Source organism: Pristiophorus japonicus, chromosome 3 (genome assembly GCF_044704955.1).
Source record: "Pristiophorus japonicus isolate sPriJap1 chromosome 3, sPriJap1.hap1, whole genome shotgun sequence".
NCBI lineage: Eukaryota > Metazoa > Chordata > Chondrichthyes > Pristiophoridae > Pristiophorus > Pristiophorus japonicus.
In genome coordinates, this window is record NC_091979.1 from 215383248 (window position 1) to 215407238 (window position 23991).

The 23991-nt window shown below is 47.5% G+C and overlaps 1 protein-coding gene across 2 annotated transcripts in view; it reads right to left on the reverse strand.

Moving 5' to 3' along the window:
- cps1 (carbamoyl-phosphate synthase 1, mitochondrial) overlaps nt 1-23991 on the reverse strand; it is a 217824-nt gene that overhangs the window by 136094 nt on the left and 57739 nt on the right. For both annotated transcript variants that reach the window (XM_070876254.1, XM_070876252.1), the window contains exons 12-16: nt 23769-23867; nt 22253-22348; nt 20879-21068; nt 14526-14683; nt 12970-13098 (exon numbers count right to left, since the gene is read on the reverse strand). In XM_070876254.1, coding sequence (XP_070732355.1) covers nt 12970-13098; nt 14526-14683; nt 20879-21068; nt 22253-22348; nt 23769-23867 — 672 coding nt within the window. The remainder of the gene's footprint in view (nt 1-12969; nt 13099-14525; nt 14684-20878; nt 21069-22252; nt 22349-23768; nt 23868-23991) is intronic.

Sequence of the window (23991 nt, forward strand, 5' to 3'; positions counted from 1 at the left end):
CCCTCTGACTGTTTGGGGGCGGGGGGGGGGGCTTTATTGCACACTCCCAGCAGTGTGATCACCCTTTTTTGTTCTTCAATTCAACCCATATGGCCATATTTGATGATCCCACCAACATCATATCCCTCCTCACAGCTGTAATTGTTTCTTTAATCAATATTGCAACCCCCCCACCTCCTTTTTTATCCCCCTCTCTATCCCGTCTGAACACCTTGTAACCAGGAATGTTGAGCTGCCATATCTGCCCTTCTTTCAGCCATATCTCAGTAATAGCTATAATATCATACTCCCAAGTGTCTATCTGTGCTCTCAGCTCATCTTTATTCCCTGTACTCCTTGCATTGAAGTATACACCATTTAGCACTGCCAAACTTCCTTGTTGTCTATTTTCTAGTCCTGGTTACCTTGGTCTTCCAAATTCACTTTCTACTTTTTTCCTTTCTACTTCCAGTTTTACTTCTCTCCCTACTGAATCTATTCTCGGGTTCCCAAGCTCGTTTAAACCCTCCCCAACAGCACTAGCAAATGCCCCCAGTGAGGATACTGGCCCCAGCTCTGTTGAAGTGCGACCCATCCGGCTTGCACAGGTCCAAAACTCCCCAAGAAACGGTTCCAATGCCTCACGAATCTAAAGCCTTCCCGCCTGCACCATCCTTCCAGCCACGCATTTATCTGTCCTATCCTGCTATTTCTGTACTCACTAGCTCGTGGTAACGGGAGTAATCGGAGATTACTACCTTTAAGATTCGCAAATTATCGTCTTCCGAGTAGACATTGCTGGAATCAGGATACCCGTGGAAATCGACATTGGTGCATCCATGAGCTTAGTACCGGAATCACTATATCTCCACCAGTTGCGTGATTTTCGACTGGAGAAATCGAAGATAGAGCTGTGAGGCTACTCGAGAGCAAATCCCTGTTGTAGGAAGTATCACCATACCAGTGAAGTACAAGGATCAGTTTCAGAGCTTGCCTCTCATACTAGTGGCAGAAGATAAGCCTGCCTTGATGGGTAGAAATTGGTTGGGATTACTGACGCTGGATTGGAATGAGAATTTTCACACGGAAACAAAATTTGCATCGGAAAATGATGTCATCAAGCAGTATCCGAAGGTGTTCCATGAAAAGGCAGTCTGATTCAAGACTTCAAGGCGAATGTCAGAGTATGGAAATACGCAATACCAGTTTACTGCAAGCCACGTCCCATACCATACGCACTCAAGGAGAAAGTTGAGCAAGAACTCAAAAGACTAGAAACTGAGAACATTATTTCTAACATACCTATCAGTAATTGGGCTACAACCATTGTTGTTGTACCCAAGTCAGATGGTAAGGTAAGGCTGTGGGGTGATTATTAAGTAACCGTAAACCAGGTTCTAGAGTGTAATCTACCCAATACGTTGCCAAATGTAGAAGATTAGTTCACAACACTGACAGGTGGCCAGATCTTTCCAAAGTTAGATCTAACAAACGCCAACCTACAACTTGAGTTAGATGAAGAGTCCAAGTCATACTTGACTATAAATACTCATCTCAGCCTATATCAGTATAATAGGCTACCATTTGGAGTGTCTTCCTCCCCCGCCACATTCCAAGGGGTGACGAACCAGATTTTACCAGGGATTGAAGAGGTAGTGTGTTATTTAGATGACATACTTATTTCAGCACCAAACAGGCAAATCCATGAGCTGTGGAGGCTGGGTCATTGAATATATTTAAGGTGGAGAGACTGACATATTTTCGAGCAATAAGGGAGTGAAGGGTTAAGGGAGAGCGGGCAGGGAAGTGGAGCTGAGTCCAAGATCAGATCAGCCATGATCTTTATTGAATGGCGGAGCAGGCTCGATGGGCCAAATAGCTGACTCCTGCTCCTATTTCTTATGTTATGTTCTTAAAGCGTTGAATGGTGCTCAAACAGCAAGAGAAGCAGAGTACGAGTGACTGCTCACAAGTGTAAGATATTTAAAAACTCAGTGGAGTACTTAGGGCACAGAGTAGACAAAGATGGTTTGCATCCAACCAAGGAAAAGCTGGATGCACTCAAATGTACTTACTCCCAAAAATGTCTCTGAACTTTGATCATTTTTGGGTCTTCTGAATTATTACAGAAAGTTCCTCCCAAATCTGGCTACAGTATTACATCCACTGAATGAACTATTAAAAAAACAGGTCAATTGGAAGTGGTCAGAAGAATGTGACAGAGCATTCAAAGAGTATAAAAGCAAGTTAGTAGAGAGTACTATGTTAGTTCACTCTGACGTATCTAAGGAGATCATTCTAGCCGACAATGCCTCTCCGTATGGAATTGCGGCAGTGATCTCTCATGTACTAGATAGTGAGGAGGAGAGTTCAATTGCTTTTGCTTCACGCATTCTCAGTGCCAGTGAACGGAATAATACGCAGATCAAAAGGGAAGCTTTGGCATTGATTTTTGGGGTCAAGAAATTTCACAAATACTTGTTTGATCGTAAGTTTACCACAGTTACTGACCATAAGCAACTGACAGCAATCCTCCATCCAAAGTCCCCAGTTCCAACCTTAGCTGCAGCCCAAATGCAGAGATGGGCTTTGATTTTGTTAGCAAATATGCATGAAATTGAGTATAGACGATCAGCTGATCACAGTAATGCTGATGCTATGTCTAGATTGCCATCCCTATCACAAGTTACAACCAATAGGGAAGAAGTGTTCTTCATATTTTTCATACATTGCCAGTCACAGCTGAAGAGATTGGTAGGGCAACCAAATGTGACCCAGTGATGTCAAAGGTGTATGATTACATAACAAATGGATGGCCAAACCAGATATCAGACGAAGATATTCATCCATACTTCGTTCGTAGGAATGAATTGTCAGTGGATAAAGATTGTATCATGTGGGGAGCAAGAGTAGTTATCCCAAATAAGTTCAGGTCCAAATTATTAGGAGATCTTCATGACCAGCACCTGGGAATGTGCTTGACCAAGAGTTTTGCACATAGTTACTTATGGTGGCCAGGTCTAGATAAAGATATAGAATACATCGTGAGTCAGTGTACAACATGTCAATCGGTGAGCAAGAGACCACCATCAGTACCATTACAGCCATGGAAATGGCCTCCCAGGGGGTGGCAAAGGCTGAATCATTGAAATTTACAGCACGGAAGGAGGCCATTTTGACCCATCGTGTCCGTGCCAGCCAACAAGAAGCTATCCAGCCTACTGCCACTTTCCAGCTCTAGGGGCTCAATTTTGTCCAAGCCCGTTTTTTGGCGTATTACCAGAGTTATGCCTGTTTTCTAGGCCAGAAATGCCCCAAAAATATTTGTCCAAAGTTTCCCCGCTGTATTTTTCAAATTTGGCGCAGCACAGCCTGTCCAGTCACCTCGGGGTGTGGAGCCTGTTGTCTGCGCCAAAAAAATGATGCTGCACCTTCTGTGCATGCACGGGGGGAAAAAAAAGGATGTTTTTGATGTAATCCCAATGGGCATGCATGCACATTACAGCTTCGGGTCTGCAATCGGCCATTTTTAAAGAGCCAGTTGTGTGTGTGAGAACGTTGAGTGCTGTGAGAGAACATTGGAAAAAATAGGCACAGCAATACAGGATGCTACATGGGACCAAGAATTTCTTACAGGATGAAGTGGAGGCACTAGTTACTGTGATTGAGAACAGGTGGCAGGAGCTGGACACCAGTAGAGGTCACATAAAAGTTCCACCCAAAGAAAAGAAACAACGCTGGAACCAAGTTGCAGAAGATTACTGTGCAATGGTGACCACCCCGAGGTCTGGAGGCCAGTGTAAAAAGAATTGGCAGGACCTTGGTCAAGTAGTTAGTGTAAGTAATATTTTCATTTATTCAATGGAATTGTAATTGTAACTGTGACCAGCTGTATATGTCCCACCCAGCAGAAAGACACCCTCTCTTAAAAAGTTGCATTTTCATCTTTGCAGAGAAAGGTGGCACACAATAAAAGGGAAAGAACTCGAACAGGAGGAGGCCCGGCAAATCTGCACCCACTGACACCCTTGGAAGAGAGGGTCACTGCTTTGATGGGTCCTGCCTGGAGAAAAGTCCAGCAAATTCTACAGTCTGGCTTTCCTAAATGTTAAGTTCTGTGGGGGCTAGCCATACTTTGGTTCCTGGTGATGTCCCCATCAGCTACGCTTCAATTGATACAATGTGCTATCATTCATCGGAGTCCTTCAAATCAGCCTGATATCGGCGCTGTGTGAGCCTACTCATACCACCCATCCTGTCCCTTCTCTGCTGCTAACCATTTGTCTGTTCTGTTATATTTTGTAGAACTTGAGGCGAACCCTGACGATGCAGAAGATTCAAACGCGGACGAGCCTGAAGAGGACATCTTCCAATCCCAGCCTCCAGACCAAGAGCATGGGGGTGAGGGGATGAAGATCGAGATGGAAATGGAGGAGGTGCAGGTGCCAGCCCCTTCCATGACTAGTGGTTTGAATGTTGGTGGGACATTCCATGGCTTCCTACTATCCGAGGCTGCGGGTCCCAGTGGTGTAGTGTAGCAATGCACACCCAGGGCCCCACCGTCCCAGGCTGCGGGTCCCAGTGGTGTGGTGTAGCGATGCACACCCAGGGCCCCACCGTCCCAGGCTGCGGGTCCCAGTGGTGTAGTGTAGCAATGCACACCCAGGGCCCCACCGTCCCAGGCTGCGGGTCCCAGTGGTGTGGTGTAGCGATGCACACCCAGGGCCCCACCGTCCCAGGCTGCGGGTCCCAATGGTGTAGTGTAGCAATGCACACCCAGGGCCCCACCGTCCCAGGCTGCGGGTCCCAGTGGTGTGGTGTAGCGATGCACACCCAGGGCCCCACCGTCCCAGGCTGCGGGTCCCAGTGTTGGAGTGCGAGCCACACCCATGGAGAGGAGGGGAAGGAGAGCTTGACTGCACACTCCTGAAGTGCAGGATCGAACAGATGTGCTTCAGATGATGGCAATGAGTGGGGAGAGCACTGACATTACGCGATCACACCTGGACACGTTCAGTGGGGTGGGTGATGAGGTAGCGGGACTGGGAGAAGTAACAACACTCACGAGAAATGGGAACGATGTCCGGGACCAGGAGTGACAGGATATCTCAGTCAGCTGAAACCATGTCAGTGACCATGAGGGAGGGAATGTTGCAGGTAGTTGAGATGCTTTTGCTCAACATGAGGGAGGGAATGTTGCCGGTCATTGAGACACTGTCAGGGCGCATGAGGGACGGCATGTTGGAATTAGTTGCTGCAATAAGGGAATATGCCCAGACCCTTCGGCCATTGAAAGAATCAACTGCTACTCCCACTCCAATCCCCACATAAGCCTCTGAAGAACCCCAAGACGGGCCTTCCACATTGCCCTCTGGGCTCTTCACATTGAATAAAATATATTTTACATTAAAACTGAATCATTTACATTATTTGTTACATTACCACAACACAACATTACGGAACAGGTCCAAACAGTAAACATGGTCCATGTGGAATAGTTGTCGCTGAACCTTCAGGCAGCAAAGCGTTCACGGATGTGCACGCAGCATTAGAAATAAAATAAATGAGTTGACGGCACAAATCATTACAAATGGGTATGATTTGGTGGCCATTACAGAGACATGGTTGCAGGGTGGCCAGGACTGGGAATTAAACGTAGAGAGGTATCTGACGATTCGGAAAGATAGGCAGGAAGGGAAGGGAGGTGGGGTAGCTCTGTTAATAAGGGATGATATCAGGGCAGTTGAGGGATGATATTGGCTCCAATGAACAAAATGTTGAATCATTGTGGGTGGAGATTAGAGATAGTAAGGGGAAAAAGTCACTGGTCGGCGCAGTTTATAGGCCCCCAAATAATAACTTCACGGTGGGGCGGACAATAATCAAGGGAATAATGGAGGCATGTGAAAAAGGAACGGCAGTAGTTATGGGGGATTTTAACCTACATATCGATTGGTCAAATCAAATCGCACGGGGTAGCCTGGAGGAGGAATTCATAGAATGCATACAGGATTGTTTCTAAGAACAGTATGTAACAGAGCCTACAAGGGAGCAAGCCATTTTGGATCTGGTCCTGTGTAACGAGACAGGAAAAATAAACGATCTCCTCGTAAAAGATCCTCTCGGAATGAGTGATCACAATATGGTTGAATTTGTAATACAGATTGAGGATGAGGAAGTTGTGTCAGAAACGAGCGTACTATGCTTAAACAAAGGGGACTACAGTGGGATGAGGGCAGAGTTGGCTAAAGTAGACTGGAAACAAGGACTAAACGGTGGCACAATTGAGGAACAGTGGAGGACTTTTAAGGAGCTCTTTCATAATGCGCAACAAAAATATATTCCAGTGAAAAAGAAGGGCGGCAAGAGAAGAGATAACCAGCCGTGGATAACTAAGGAAATAAAGGAAAGTATCAAATCAAAGACCAATGCGTATAAGGTGGCCAAGGTTAGTGGGAAACTAGAGGATTGGGAAGATTTTAAGCAACAGCAAAGAATGACTAAAAAAGTAATAAAGAAAGGGAAGATAGATTACGAAGGTAAACTTGCGCAAAACATAAAAATAGATAGTAAAAGCTTTTACAGATATATAAAACGGAAAAGAGTGACTAAAGTAAATGTTGGTCCCTTAGAAGATGAAAAGGGAGATTTAATAATGGGAAATGTGGAAATGGCTGAGACCTTAAACAATTATTTTGCTTTCGTCTTCACAGTGGAAGACACAAAAACCATGCCAAAAATTGCTGGTCATAGGAATATGGGAAGGGAGGACCTTGAGATGATCACTATCATCACTAGGGAGGTAGTGCTGGACAGACTAATGGGACTGAAGGTAGACAAGTCCCCTGGTCCTGATGAAATGCATCCCAGGGTATTAAAAGAGATGGCAGAAGTTATAGCAGATGCAGTTGTTATAATCTACCAAAATTCTCTGGACTCTGGGGAGGTACCAGCGGATTGGAGAGCAGCTAATGTAACGCCTCTGTTTAAAAAAGGGGGCAGGCAAAAGGCAGGTAACTATAGGTCGGTTAGTTTAACATTTGTAGTGGGGAAAATGCTTGAAACTATCATTAAGGAAGAAATAGCAGGATATCTGGATAGGAATAGTGCAATCAAGCAGACGCAGCATGGATTCATGAAAGGGAAATCATGTTTAACTAACTTACTGGAATTCTTTGAGGATATAACGAGCATGGTGGATAGAGGTGTACCGATGGATGTGGTGTATTTAGATTTCCAAAAGGCATTCAATAAGGTGCCACACAAAAGGTTACTGCAGAAGATAAAGGTACGCAGAGTCAGAGGAAATGTATTAGCATGGATAGAGAATTGGCTGGCGAACAGAAAGCAGAGAGTCGGGATAAATGGGTCCTTTTCAGGTTGGAAATCGGTGGTTAGTGGTGTGCCACAGTGATCAGTACTGGGACCACAACTGTTTACAATATACATAGATGACCTAGAGGAGGGGACAGAGTGTAGTGCAACAAAATTTGCAGATGACACTAAGATTAGTGGGAAAGCGGGTTGTGTAGAGGACTCAGAGAGACTACAAGGAGATTTGGATAGGTTAAGCGAATGGGCCAAGGTTTGGCAGATGGAATACAATGTCGGAAAGTGTGAGGTCATCCACCTTGGGAAAAAAAAATAGTAAAAGGGAATATTATTTGAATGGGGAGAAATTACAACATGCTGCGGTGCAGAGGGACCTGGGGGTCCTTGTGCATGAATCCCAAAAAGTTAGTTTGTAGGTGCAGCAGGTAATCAGGAAGGCGAATGGAATGTTGGCCTTCATTGCGAAAGGGATGGAGTACAAAAGCAGGGAGGTGTTGCTGCAAGTGTATAAGGTATTGGTGAGGCCGCACCTGGAGTACTGCGTGCAGTTTTGGTCACCTTACTTTATGAAGGATATACTAGCTTTGGAAGGGGTACAGAGTCGATTCACTAGGCTGATTCGAGAAATGAGGGGGTTACCTTATGATGATAGATTGAGTAGACTGGGTCTTTACTCCTTGGAGTTCAGAAGGATGAGGGGTGATCTTATAGAAACATTTAAAATCATGAAAGGGATAGACAAGATAGAGGCAGAGAGATTGTTTCCATTGGTAGCGGAGACTAGAACTAGGGGGCACAGCCTCAAAATACGGAGGAGCCAATTTAAAACCGAGTTGAGAAGGAATTTCTTCTCCCAGAGGGTTGTGAATCTGCCCAAGGAAGCAGTTGAGGCTGGCTCATTGAATGTTTTCAAGTCAAAGATAGATAGATTTTTAACCAATAAGGGAATTAAGGGTTACGGGGAGAGGGCGGGTAAGTGGAGCTGAGTCCACGACCAGATCAGCCATGATCTTATTGAATGGCGGAGCAGGCTCGAGGGGCTAGATGGCCTACTCCTGTTCCATGTTCTTATGTTCTTATGTTCTTATGAGCTGCTGGCACAAGGCTCGAGCAATCGTTAAAGGGGTATGATGGCCCATCCTCCTCCGCTGTCGTACTCCGGGTTCAGGTACTTGCATAGCTTCCTCGTCCTCGTCATCTGCATCTTCCTCATCATTATCATCAGCCACTCTCACCACAGGTGGGTCTTCTCCTACCAGCTGCTACTGCTTCATGATGACTAAGTTATGCAGCATGCAGCACACAACAGTGAACTGACAATCTCAGGGGAGTATAGCAAGTAACCACCGGAATGGTCCTGGCATCAGAAATGCTGTTTCAAGATGCCAATGGTCCCCTCTCTATGATGCTGTGCGTCACAATTTGCAACATGTATTCCCGGTCAGCTTCCTCCCACAGCCCGGTCACGCATTGCCTGGGCGGTCATGGAGAACTTTCTGTCGTCATTCCTCCGGGCATATAGCGCAGCTGTCACCTGCCGAATGCAGACATGTGTTGCATGTTGAGAAATGGCGCACACATCCCCAGTTGTAGCTTGAAATGATCCGGAGGCATAGAATGAAAGTGCAGCTGTAACCTTCACTTCAACTGATAAAGCAGTCCTCCTGATGCTTCTAGGTTGCAGGTCTGTTTTCACCAACTCACAGATCTCAGTTACAACTTCTTTGCAGAAACGCATCACTCAGGTGCAGGTACGAACGCCTTTCTCAAAATACCCGAGGTGGGTCAGGCCTTCTGCCCAGCACCCTCCGGGCTCTGAGGTTCCTGATGCGATGACATTGAATCATTTGTCTCCTCCGTTGCACCATGATGCAGAAGGCTCGCACAAGGTACGACATTGTCAGTTGTGCCCCTATGGCTAAATGTAACCTTTGCAAGAAGCTCAAAATGGCAGGAAAGCAGAAGAACAGGTTCTTTGTTGTCTCTCCCCAAGGTCTGTATGGACCACACCTAGGTCTCAGCAGTTTTGTGACTTCCCTCCCTTCCCCCCACCCCGGGCTCATTGCAGTCTGGTGACTTCTACTCCTTCGGGCTCATTTGATGCGCAGTTTTCCGATCGCCACCTCCACCCCGGGCTTGTTTTACAGCCGAGCACCGAGCCAGTGTCCGGGCGTGGGGCCGATTCTGCCGGCTGACGCTGCGGCCCTCCAGCCCTGTTTGGAGATGTTCGGTGATGATGTGAGTAAAAAAAGTGAAAACTTCAGAATTCCATGAACCTTCCATGTACTCCGTTGAAAGGTAAAAAAAGTCATCTTTATTATGGATATTTAAAATGTTCTGGACTTCCTCCAAAAACTTCGATGAAAATCAATGGATTCTTTCAGCGCCGATTTCTCAATGTGTGCTGCTCTCTGTTAACTCACCAGAGGTTTGTCGGGAGTGGCCAGATATGCCGAACTAGCAGAAATTTTTTTTGGTCAAGGTGTGAAAAATCAGCAAAACTGGCACAGGCATGAGAGGACGTCAAATAAAATGTTAAAAAATCGTAACTAACTCAGTTACGCCAGTACAGATTCCTGGGGAAACTTGGATTTAAATACCTACGCCAAAAAAAACGACGCGCCAAAAAAATGTGCAAACGACGGCGGGAAAATTGAGCCCTGCAGGTTACAGCACTTCAAGTGCACATCGAAGTACTTTTTAAATGTGGTGAGGGATTCTGCCTCTTCCACCCTTTCAGGCAGTGAGTTCCAGATCCCCACAACCCTCCGGGTTGGAGAAACTTCCCCTCAAATCTCCTCTCAACCTTCTACCAATTACTTTAAATTTATGCCCCCTGGTTGTTGACCCCACTGCTAAGGGAAATAGGCCTGTTCTATCCACTATATCTAGGCCTCTCATAAGTTTATACATCTCAATGAGGTCTCCCCTCAGCCTCCTCTGTTCTAAGGAAAACAAACCCAGTCAATCCAATCTGTCCTCATAGCCAAGATTCTCCACTCCTGGCAACATCTTCATAAATCTCCTCTGTACCCCCTCCAGTGCAATCACATCCTTCCTATAATGTGGTGACCAGAACTGCACGCAGTACTCTAGCTGTGGCCTAACATGTAGATTTTGCTGAGCTAGAAGGACAGCAATTGTTAATTGTGATATAGTCATTTGAATTGAGTAGAGGTGCTTCCGATGCAGAAAATAACAAGTAAAACACTAGACAATTTGCAAAGATTGTTTTCTTCATATTGCCTCCCAGAAGAAAGTGTGTCTGACTTAGTGGGGTGCCGCAGGGATCAGTGCTGGGTCCCCAACTATTTACAATCTATATTGCTGACTCGGATGAAGGGACCGAGAATAATGTAGCCAAGTTTACTGATGATACAAAGATGGGTGGGAAAGCAAATTGTGAGGAGGACACAAAAATATCTGCAAAGGGATATAGACAGGCTAAGTGTGTGGGCAAAAATTTAGCAGATGGAGTATAATGTGGGAAAATGTAAGGTTATCCACTTTGGCAGAAATAATACAAAAGCACATTATAATTTAAATGGAGAAAAATTGTGAAGTGTTGCAGTAGAGAGACACCTAGTGGTCCTTGTGCATGAAACACAAAAAGTTAGTATACAGGTACAGCCAGTTATCAGGAAGGCAAATGGAATGTTGGCCTTTATTGCAAGGGGCATAGAGTATAAAAGCAGAGAAGTCCTGCTACTACTGTACAGGGTATTGGTGAGGCCACACCTGGAGTAATGCGTACAGTTTTCATCTCCATTTTTAAGGAAGGATATACTTGCATTGGAGGCTATTCAGAGAAGGTTCACTTGGTTGATTCCAGAGATGAGGGTGTTGTCTTAGGTTGACTAGGTTAGGCCTATACACATTGGAGTTCAGAAGGATAGGTGATCTTATGGAAACATAAGATAATGAGGGGGCACGACAAGGTGGATGCAGAGAGGATATTTCCACTCATATGGGAAACTAAAACTAGGGGACATAGTCTTAGAATAAGGGGCCATTTAGAACTGATGAGAAATTTCTTCTCTCAAAGGGTTGTAAATCTATGTAATTCTTGCCCAGGGAGCTGTGGAGGCTGGGTCATTCAATATATTTAAGGTGGAGATAGACAGATTTTTGAGCGATAAGGGAGTGAAGAATTATGGGGAGCAGGCAGGGAGGTGGAACTGAGTCCATGATTAGATCAGCCATGATCTTTATTGAATGGCGGAACAGGCTCGAGGAGCCAAATGGCCTACTCCTGCTCCTATTTCTTTTGTTCTAATGTTCTTCTAATGGGGCGCAATTTTGTTCAGAAAAATTTGCAGAGTTCATGAGCAGAAACGATGTGCAACATACCAAGGTCCCACCATACCAACCTGCTTCAAATGGTGCAGCAGAGCGCACAGTACAAATTGTAAAACACGCCCTCATCAAACAGATGTTGGATCTAAATCCAAAGACACGGCAGTTGTCATTGAACCACAAACTGGCAAATGCTCTGATTACTTATCGGAATACTCCACATACAACTTCTGGTAGAACACCAGCAGAGTTGTTTCTCAAACGACAGCCACGAACCAGGTTCTCGTTGTTAAAGCCAAACTTGGCACAGTCTGTAGAAGAGAAACAATCAAGGCAGAAAGAGAGTCATGTTAGATGTAGAGTAAGAGAGAGAAGTGTGAAATTGGATCAGAAGGTGAGAGTGAAGAACCAATCAGCATAAATGGTTAAAGTGGTTACCAGGAAGATTAGTGAAGATATGTGGTCCTCGTACATATTTGGTCAAGATGTTTGATCATGGAAAGGTTAGGTTTGTTCACATTGATTATATTTTACCTACAGATGTGGAAGGAGTTGAAAGTTGGAATGATTCGATTATTTCTGATGAGTCAGATAGTCTTGTTACAAGTAAAGTACCAGTAGCAAATCCTACATCAGATGTACTAGAAACAAGTCCAAGAGAAAGTCAGAATTTAAGTCTGAGTTCAAGTCAGGCAGACAAACAGTCCAAAGTTGTAGAGTGTCCAAATGTAGATCAAGGTCAGCCCCTGGAGAAAAGCTCTCCTCAGGATCAGCCTAGAATGAGTTTACGTTCCACAACTAGATTGGAAAGTTCTGTTCAAGAACGGAGGTATCCTCTTCGAAATAAGAAAAGAATGGTTATGTTTAATTTGTACCAAGTGAGTAAGCACAGCCGCCTCTGCCCAGAGCAAATGATGCGATAAAGACACAATATCCGGCAACTTTGAAAATGACATTAATACAAATGGCTAATGCTCATCATGTGACAAATTGAAGTTAGTTTTATAAAAGCTCCGCTGTCCTGTGATTCTACAACAACCAATATTGCTAACAAGTTGTAACACCTTAAAACTAATAACCAGCGGTGATGTTGGATAGACCATTCAGGTTGAATGCGGGCTAAAACACCCAGTCAATAACGGTCAGAACAAAGAGCGTTCACCGACACCGAGGGCCACGGGGCGCTCACCGGCACTGACACCCTGGGCCACGGGGCGTTCACCGGCACTGACACCCTGGGCCATGCGACGCTCACCGGCACTGACACCCTGGGCCACGGGGCGCTCACCGGCACTGACACCCTGGGCCACGGAGCGCTCACCTGCAACCTCGCAGCACAGCACGTTAGGAAATGTTACTTACGTTTCCAGCAATTTCGTTGAGTTTTTCTTTGTTGTTGCACAGACCTGATCCAAGGCCGCCGAGCGCGTAAGCTGAGCGCACCATGACAGGATATCCGATCTTCTCTGCTGCCTGGAAGGCATCCTCCAGCTGTAAATTTAAGGAGTCATTGGTAGAGCTTGGAAGGGATGTCTTCGCAACTCAGTTAGCACTTGTCAAACATACATACCACCAGTCTCACTCCAAAATCGAGCCTTCCCCCCAGAAAAACAAACACACATGTTGCACTCCAACTTTTGCTTTAAAAGTGCAGCCTACACAAAAAGAAATTCTTGCTATTGAACTTCGTCAGGCCTCAAACTGCTTCACACACAGCCAATCATCTTTGAACTGCATTCAGATGCAGCAGCCCTTTTGCACCAAGCACCCACGAGATGCAATAGATTTTGCCTCAATAGTGCCGTAGGATCTTGAGCATTCATCTGAACAGGTGGGTTTCACACCTCAATGGGCAGCACCTCCAACAATGTAACACTCCCTCAGTGCTGCACTGACGTGTCAATCTAGTTCACAGTCTTGAAATCACAATCTTCTGGCTCATTACCAATCAACAATTCCTGTGGCTCTGCTTATGGGGCTTTCTCCAGGAAAGGATAGGGGATCCAAAATATAAACTTTAGATATAGAACACTTGTTCAAGGGCTTTAACTATTAGAAGAAAATCACTTCAGATTCTGTAATTGGGGAATATTCCTTCTAATCAGGTCCATCTAGAATCAAGTAATTCTACATGAATCTTTTATAACTACTTCTGTGCAAACAACAGTGCGCCCTGACTGTCTGGGATACAGCACTGAGCAACAAATGTCTTTGGTCACACTATCTGCATGTGGGACTGTTCAGATCTCCAAAGTGACAGATTGCCATTTCACTGAATAGGCAGCACATTATGGCAGGAAAGCATTTCTCTATTGTGCTTGTTGATGCTGAAATTTCCCACTCATACTGCAGGCAAATTCCAGAAAAATGGAGAAGCCGCACCTGTGCGGGATACTGCTCAGAATTCATGGAGGTATTCGCTGACCACGAATGCAATCGTGCTGGCACTTGAATGGCTCGCAGGACAGCAGATCGTGGACCTGCTACATATTTCATTTGGTCAGCAACAGCACTTCCTGTCAGAGATGCAGAGAAACTCTCGCCACTGGGGGGGGGGCAGGGGTATGGCAACCCAATCCGGACCACCACTAGACCATTCCCATTCCCAACAGGGGCACCTCCGCCTGCCCATTTCCAATAGGGGCACCGCAATCGTGACACTGACTAAGGGTTTGCTTTTTACTGCAAAGGCAGCGTCTGAGTCTGTTGGGGAAGCAACCTCTCCATGGAGTGGGAGAGAAAACAAAGCGAGGACAAAGCCATCAACCAACTCTTGCCCAAGCAAGGTGCTGGCAGAGGTCAGGGAGCCTACCCCTAGGGATGAACAGTACAACAGATCTAGGGGAGGGGAAAAAACAAAAACACGTGAGGGAGGAAACAAGAGGAAGGGTGGAGCAGCATCTCTGCCTGTGTCTCACCGTTTCTACTGCAAAGCTTGGAGCTATTTTCTCGTTGATTTCCACCAGTTTGTCGGCAAACAGCTGCCTGTCCTCAGTGGCCATGATGGAGGTGATGGGAGTTCCCATTACATGGACACCATACTTCTCCAGCACTCCTTGCTTGTACAGCTCCACACCTGCCGCAAACAAGACAAGTCCATTTAACAGTTAACCTCGGTACCCAGAACTGCTCGTGATACACAATGACTGCTCAGGGGGAACCCGCTTCATCTTGTATTCACTCTCAGTCATTATTCTAGAAAATAAAGTAAAGTTAGAGGTGCTGCTCACAAACTGTGATTCACCGCTCCACATTAGTCCAGAGTTTGGATTTTAATCCAACCGATCTGGTTGTGCAGAAAGAAAAAGAATGATGCACATTCCAGTCAGTTATGCGTATGAAATTACAATGAGATCTTTACCCAACTATCTGAGAATTGTGCAAAGAACAAGGAGAGAGGTCTACCAGAAACTGAGATCCTTAATGTATTTCCACGGACTGGGTCTCCGGTGCATCCAGTTTTCTGGAAGACTGTGCGTGAACTGGTCAGAGGGCAGAGTCCCAGAGAGGAATGGAATTGCTAACAGACGCAGAAGATCACGAAGGCAAACAGAACAGACATGTGACTTCTATCAAACAGGACAATTAAGATAATTGGATAAACAGCTTCTACTGTGTACTATCAGTACACAACATTCAGTGCAGAGCTTCTTAAAGGATGAATCTTAAAGAAAACATGTGCTGCTACACTCAGATGGAGTTGGTCTCTGCAATACACAAGCCAGCACAATATCTGCATTAGCAGCTGGCTACTGGATTCCAGGAAATGGTAAGTCTGTGTGGAGGTAGCGGACCTCTGCTGGCAGCAGTCCCCACACCAACAACCCTGGGCGAGAAGAGGGACAATCTACCAAGGTTCCTGCTCCTCAGTTACCCAGTGACTTCGGCTAGAAGTGAGAGAACACGGAGTGAAACAGCTTTCATGGCCAAGCACTCTGCCGATACTCCATAGATACAACACGGGTTAGCAAGCCATAAAAAAGCAAACCAAGCACTAGGGTTTATTCCTACAGGTATAGAATTAAAAAAAGAGAAGTTATGCTAAACTTGTATCGAACCTTGGTTAGAGCACACAGAGTACAGTGTACAGTTCTGGTCGCCGTATTATAAAAAGGATAGAGAGACACTGGAGAGGGGCAGAGATTTACTAGGATGATGTCAGAAATGCGAGGGTATATATATCAGGAAAGGATGAATGGGCCTGGTCTCTTTTCTCTTGAAAAAAGACAGCTCAGGGGTGACCCAATTGTCATGTATCCTACATGGCTACTGTTGGTACTATCACAAGGTGTGCCACCAGAGGGCACAGCAGTGGGAGACTTGTAGGTTACCTGCATAGGTGTACCTGGGCTAGTATAAAAGGCAGGCCACCAGGTGTGATCCTCACTCTGGAGTTAACTAATAAAGGACTAACGTCACTACAGTTCAAGTACAACACATTGCCTCATGGAGTCATTACTAGAGCATCCAAGGACACAACAACTGGTGACAAGAATATGAACTTTCACGCGAAAATGGCTACCCTTGGTACATTGCAACAGTTCGCCAATGGTAATGATTAGGACGCCTTTGTGGAGCGGCTAGAACATTTCTTCACAGCAAACTACCTGGCAGGAGACGACCTGGCCACATTGGCTGATAAGCGCCGAGCTATCTTGCTAACAAGTTGTGGGCCCACCGTCTATGGCCTCGTCAGGGACTAGCTGGCATCAGCGAAGGCAATGACCAAGACGTACAAGGAGCTCGTAACCCTGATCCATGAGCAATTCAAGCCCAAGGAGAGCATCCTCACAGCCAGATACCAGTTCTATACCCACCGACGGCCCAAAGGCCAGGAAATCGCGAAGTACACCGCAGACCTCAGGAGGCTGGCGGCACCGTGCCAGTTTGGCAACCAGCTCAACGAAGCGCTGTGGGACATTTTTGTCATTGGAATTGGCCATGAGGGCCTTCTTCATAAGCTACATCAGCGGATACCACAGTCACACTGCAGAAGGCCATCTCTTTGAGCCAGTCATTCATGACCTCGACCTGTGGCTCTCGGCAGATGACTCAACCACAGGACTCAAACCCGGCAGGTACTGTGCACAGAGTGGCACCATTCAGGGGCTGGACTGTCGAGCGCGAACCCTCTCAGGGAAGGGAGAACAGGCCCACGAGTCCCTTTACTCAGAGTCCACCGAGGGGGGCTAATCGAGTAGCACCATGTTGGCGTTGCAGAGGGAATCACAGGGCTCACCAGTGCCGCTTTAAAGACTACGTATGCAAAGGCTGTAGCACAAAGGGCCACCTCCAGCGAATGTGTAAGAGAAATATGACTCACTGTCGATGAAGAGTCTGCAAATGGCCAGGAATCCAGCGCGGATTATGAATCGATAGGCAGAGAGCCAGCCCAGCCCCACGGGGAGGTACATAGCATGCTTACCTACACCACCCAGTGTTCCCCGCTGAAGATGGAAGTCGAGATAGAGGGCGTTCCAGTCTTCATGGAAGTGGACACGGGGGTGAGCCAGTCAGTGATGAATCCAGAAGCCTTTGAGAGGCTATAGGAAAATCAAGCTGAACGACCCGATTGGTCCCGGTTCAGGCAAAGCTACGCACCTACACCGATGAAATTATCCGTCGTTGGTAGTACGAATGTAAAGGTACTCCATGATGGCGCGATGCACAAGTTACCTCTGTGGATTGTTGCAGATGGACCAACGCTGCTCGGCAGGTGGATGGAGAAGATCCATTGGAAATGGAAAGACTTCAACCCTCCAGCGATCGACGTCCTCCGCACTCAGAGGCACAGCAAGCCCTCACTTGAGGGTGGCCCCAGCACCAGAGAGCAGACCAGCACAGCACCCGAGGCACAGACCACTCAGCATGACTGCGTGGAGATGATCCAGCTGAGACGACCTGTACGCACCTTCCAGGCTCCAGTGGCAGGACTCCGGAGGAGGAAAATCGGATCCAGAGGCGACTTCCCAGCTTCGGTGGCAGAATTCGGGGAGAAGAGGATCACTACAGTCGACATCGTGGATGGAGGAAAGATGGCGTCCAAACCACGAGGTGAGGCGCTGAAGAAAATGATGGCCGTGGCCAGACCATGAGGTGCAGCGCTGACTGAGCAACACGTGGCACCAAACAGAGCAAAGGATTGGGGTAAAGCAAGCAAAGCTCTCTTAAAGGAGGCCTGCAACCCACTACAATTAAAGGGACAGTTCCACATACTTAAGCAATGTAATAGTAACTAAGTCAGAGACAAAATGTGTAACTGATAATCTGAATTGCCTATACGCAACCAGCGAGGAAAAGTCGTGCGATTATGTAAAATGTGTATTTGATGATTTGAATTTTACACATGCAACCAGCGAGGAAAAGTCGTGCGATCGTGATCATACCCACAGTGTGTCCAGCATAAGTAATGAAAAGTTGTGCGATACAGGTTTTCAACTGCACGCAGCCAATGCAACGGGCAGACACCCATCGGGAGCACTCAGGCCCAATGCTGTAACCTGTGTCCCGGGGACCAGAGTCATGCACCATGGAGTGAGGCCACACGAGCTGCAGAGCAAGGGACCTCAGCAGGGCAACGGCACCAGTATCGATACCCTGCCCCTGATCGGCTCCACCTCTCATGCACCCGATGGCACCTGAAGGAGCAGATTGTACTAAGGCGCAGTCGCCAGACCCTATTCACCACCAAGGCCATACCCGTAAACAAAGGGTCACCCGCTACAGTTCACCCAGAGAGGACCGGGACCAGCCAGGATCCAAAACCAAACAATGCCCAGGCCAGCAAGTCAGCAGTCCCTTGTACTGCTAGGCGACAGTTCCTCAGGGAGCAGCAGCGACCCAGGGCGCAAAGAAAGGACAGGGAGGTCACGGGCATCTGTGAACCAGCCTGACGCTAGGGACCACGGCAACAGCCCCAAGAGCAGGCAACTCGAGCCAACCAGGTTCCTACTGCCAGCACCGGGCACTGAGCCGCCACAACCCAGCAGCTCTGGAACTAGTTCGTCCTCACGCCAACCGGTCAGTGCATCAATAAGGCATCTCACCAGCCTAATGTACTTGTCTCACAACAGAACCACAAACCCGTTTTGCCCTGGAATCATTCTGGTGAATCTGCCCTGCATGGGTCGAGGCACAGGGGGGGGGGGGGAGGAGGCTGAGGGGGAGGGGGGTGAGGAGGACGGGACCGAGGGGGAGGGGGAGGTTCTGAGGGCGCGACGGCCGCTGCTGGTGCTGGTGGTGGTTGGCGGTCGCGAGGGCCCGTAGCTCAAGCATTAACCAAATGGTGAAGCAAAATCATTAAAATCCAATCAGAGACTAAGTAATGCAAACCTGTTTTCCTGAACTTGAATGTATATGAATGCTACAAGCCTCCACCATAATCGATGTTGGGAGGGCAGGGGAGGGGGTGGGGGGAGAATGGAATGGTCAGGGAAACACACAAACAGCAACCACCAGCACTCTACTGCACCAACCACTCACCTAAGATTGAAACGACCTGTCAAGGGTCAACCAGACAGAGCCCACATAGAGCTAAGCCCAGAGCACAGTCAATGCAGAAGAGATTTGCACTAAAGGCTCATGGGAGAGTGATGTCATGTATCCTACATGGCTACTGTTGGTACTATCACAAGGTGTGCCACCAGAGGGCACAGCAGTGGGAGACTTGTAGGTTACCTGTACAGGTGTGCCTGGCCTAGTATAAAAGGCAGGTCACCAGGTGTGATCCTCACTCTGGAGTTAACTAATAAAGGACTAAGGTCATACCAGTTCAAGTACAACACATTGCCTCGTGGAGTCATTATTAGAGCATCTAAGGACACAACACTAATAGAGGCCATTAAAATTATGAAAGATTTTGAGAGAGTGGAGAGAGAATGTTTCCACTTGTGGGGAAGAGCATAACTAAAGGCCATCAATATAAGATAGTCACCAAGAAATCCAATAGGGAATTTAGAAGAAAATTATTTGCCCAAAAAGTGGTGAGAATGTGGAACTCGCTGCCACAGGGAGTGGTTGAAGCAAATAGTATAGATGCATTTAAGGGAAGGCTAGATAAGCATATGTGGGAGAAGAGAAGAGAGGGTTATGCTGTTACTTTAGATGAGGAAAGACGGGAGGAGGCTTGAGTGGAGCATAAATGCTGGCATGGACTATTTCTGTAAGACAAAGGTCCTCTACCAGCCTGTCCTCACCCCGCATACTGCCCCCCAGTCATCAAGATCCACGGCGCGGCCCTGGACACCGTAGACCACTTCCCATATCTCGGGAGCGTCCCATCAACAAGAGCAGGAATCGACGACGAGATCCAACACTGCCTCCAGTGCGCCAGTGCAGCCTTTGACCGCCTGAAGAAAAGAGCGTTTGAAGACCAGGCCCTCAAAACTGCCACCAAGCTCATGGTTTACAGGGCTGTAGTAATACATGCCCTCCTGTATAGCTTAGAGACATGGACCATGTACAGTAGACACCTCAAGTTGCTGGAGAAATATCGCCAACGATGTCTTCGCAAGATCCTACAAATCCCCTGGGAGGACAGGCGCACCAACATCAGCATCCTTAGTCAGGCTAACATCCCCAGCATTGAAGCACTGACCACACTCGATCGGCTCCGCTGGGCTGGCCACATAGTCCGCATGCCAGACACAAGACTCCCAAAGTAAGTGCTCTACTCGGAGCTCCTTCATGGCAAACGAGCTAAAGGTGGGCAGTGGAAACGCTACAAGGACACCCTCAAAGCCTCCCTGATAAAGTGCAACATCCCCCACTGACACCTGGGAGTCCCTGGCCCAAGACCGCCCTAAGTGGAGGAAGTGCATCCGAGAGGGCGCTGAGCACCTCGAGTCTCATCACCGAGAGCACAGACAGCGGAAACAGCGTGCGGCAAACAGTCCCACCCATCCCTTCCCTCAACGACTATCTGTCCCACCTGTGACAGAGTCTGTGGCACTCGTATTGGACTGTTCAGCCACCAAAGAACTCAATTCAGGAGTGGAAGCAAGTCTTCCTCAATTCCGAGGGACTGCCTATGATGATGATGATGATGGACTGGTTGGGCCAAATAGCCTGTTTCTGTGTCGTAAAACCTATGTAATGTACATAGTCTCGCCCCCGCACATGGAGTAGCCAGCTGTACCAGATACCAGGGGCGTAGACCAGCAAGAAATCATCGACAGGACAGGACAGGAGAGGAGAAGAGAAGAAAAAAATTGGCTAACAAAAAAAGATGTTCTTCAATAAAGAACAGTGCCACTCCCTGCAAATAACTCACCGCAGTTCAGGGCAGTCTGCCCTCCCATGGACAGCAGTATCCCATCAGGCTTTTCTGTTTTAATAATATCAGTCACAAACTCTGGGGTGACAGGTAAGAAATAAACTGTGTCCGCTTGCTTAGTTCCCACCTCGTTCGTCTGCACTGATGCAATATTCGGGTTCATTAATACTGTTTTAATATTTTCTTCCTAGAGAAAAAAAAGAGACAAGACCTAGAAGGTTCAATATAAAAGTAATGTGTTGAACATGCTGGGAGGTTATGTGCACACTCCTACAACAAGGCAGACGATGATAATCCACACACACATTACACTGGCTCAATCAGACAGCATCCCACTCAACACAGAGCAGCATTCCACCATTACTCCCAACATGGGCTGCTACTCTCCACTGTTAGCTCAGTGACTCCATCTGTACAAGAGGAGTGTAGAGGGAGCTTTACTCTGTATCTAACCCATGCTGTACCTGCCCTGGGAGTGTTTGACAGGGCATTGGATGCTTGAGAAGGAAATTATTTAATTACCCGCTCTATGAGCGGCACATAATTCACAAAAAGCAGTAAATACAGAGAACACAAATGGTGGGGCTGCTCTTGTGTGGGTTGATAACAAGTAGCGGGAGAATGTCTGCACCAAGCCTCAGTGACGGGCAGAAACAACATCCCATGGTCTAGGCTGAGGCCTACCTGGTGCTGCACTGAAGATTCTCAACCTATGCTGAATTACCTGAGCTCACCTGAGCCAACCGATGGAAAATTCCAATGGTTTCAGTACCCTGGGGTAAGGAGGGAGGCAGTCAAGATAGACCCTGCCCATTATCCAGTCACATCAACAGCTTGCATTATATATAGCGCCTTTAACACAGTAAAATGTCCCGAGGTGCTTCACAGGAGCATTAACAAAATTTGAGACCAACCCACACAAGGAGAAGTTAGGACACGTGACCAAAAGCTTGGTCAAAGAGGCGGGTTTTAAGGAGAATCTTAAAATGAGAGAGAGGTGGAGAGGTTTAGAGGGGGAATTCCTCTTCTGCAAAATGTGAGTGTGTGCGTGCGAGCACGTTTACCATTATAAATGGCAGGTGAAGACAATGTCACACTCAGATCTGATGCCTCCCATGAGCCCGATGACATATAACTGTCTGGGCTCAGGTATGAAGAATCGTCACTTGGGTAAGATATTGGAGGAGCTCGGTTGCCCAGGGAACCTGTAACCCAGAGAGTCAGTGACACCTGGAGGAGAGGAGAGGAGAGGAGAGGAGAGGAGAGGAGAGGAGAGGAGAGGAGAGGAGAGGAGAGGAGAGGAGAGGAGAGGAGAGGAGGAGAGGAGAGGAGAGGAGAGGAGAGGAGAGGAGAGGAGAGGAGAGGCCTCACCTTTAATGCTTTGATTGCCTGCGATCCAGAGTAATCAAACTCTCCAGCCTGGCCGATCGAGAGGCCTCCGGAACCCAAGACTAGAACCTTGGAAACCTGAAACCAGCAACAGAACATCATGAAAGAACATAGGAACAGGAGAAGGCCATTCAGCACCTCAACAACCATTCAATCAGATTATGGCTGATCTATCTAGCCACCGCGGTTCCATGACCCTTGGTGCCCTTGCCTAACAAAAATCCACCAACTGCAGTTTTGAAGTTTTCAATTGACCGCCACCCTCACAGCTATTTGAGGGGGAAATAGTTCCACATTTCCACTCTCCTTTGTGTGAAAAGGTGGTTTCTGACATCACCCCTGGACGCCCCAGCTCCAATTTTAAGGTGAATCGCCCATGTTCTGGACTCTCCCACCAGAGGAAATTGTTTCTCTCTATCAACCTTATCATGCCCTCTAATCATCTTAAACACCTTAATTTGATCATCCTTTCATACTATACTGAAGGAAATAGAAGCCTAGTTTATGCAACCCATCCTCTTAAATTAACATTTTTAGCCCTGGAATCATTCTGGTGAATCTGCCCTGCATGGGTCGAGGCAGGGGGGTGGGGCCGATGGGGAGGGGGGCGGGGAGGACGGGACCGAGGGGGAGGGGGAGGGACTGAGGGCGCGACGGCCGCTGCTGGTGGTGGTTGGCGGACGTTAGGACCCGTAACTCAAGCATTAACCGAAAAATGTGGTGCAAATGGTGAAGCAAAATCATTAAAATCCAACCAGAGACTAAGTCTGAATGTGGTAAATCATTAACCGAAAACTCTGGCAAATGGTTAACCGGCATGTTAAAATTGTATTTTTTTTTTTAAAAAGCTGGAAATGATGAAGCCAACATAGTCAAACGAAGGCGGGGATGTTAATGTTGCATAAGGGCATGTCTTTAAGCGGTTCGGCGAATTTCTCTGCCAGAGCGCGAGGGGGCACCAGAAGGGGAGAGGGCGCCAGGGCGCGAGGGGGCACCAGAAGGGGAGAGGGCGCCAGGGCGCGAGGGGGCGAGGGCGCGCCAGAAGGGGAGAGGGCGCCAGGGCGCGAGGGGGCGAGGGCGCGCCAGAAGGGGAGAGGGCGCCAGGGCGAGTGGGCAGAGGGGGAGAGGGCGCCAGGGCGAGTGGGCAGAGGGGGAGAGGGCGCCAGAGGGCGAGTGGGCAGAGGGGGAGAGCGTCGAAGATAGGAGGCCGGCCAAAGCCGGAAGGCAGTCGGGCGAGGCCGGGGGGGGGCCGGAGGGGCGAGGGCGAGACACAGAGCGAGGGAAAGAGAGACAAAGAGACAAGGAAAAAGAGTGTGAGAGAGCGAGCAAGGCACTAAGAGAGAGAGAGAGAGAGACACAGACAGACAGAGAGTGACAGGAAGAGAAAGAGAGAGAGAAAGCATGAATTTTGCATGTGCCATTCAAAAATAATGCTTCCTGGCAGACTGATTAGAATATTAGACTCGACGTACAATCACTGATGATAAAGAAAACCAACCTTAAGCTTATCGGGGGGAGGGGACACTGCTGGCATTACAGAGGCAATGCTGGTGCCTTTTCCATTCTTTATTAGCGAAATAAAAGCATCAAACAAGAACTGAAAAAGAGAGTCAGTGTTAGTGGTCTCCATATCGAACATGGTTCAAAGTGCCTTCACAAACCAGGAGCAAGCTTGCAGCAGGCAAACATTAAAGACTTTACATTCCAGTATGTTCAGGAAT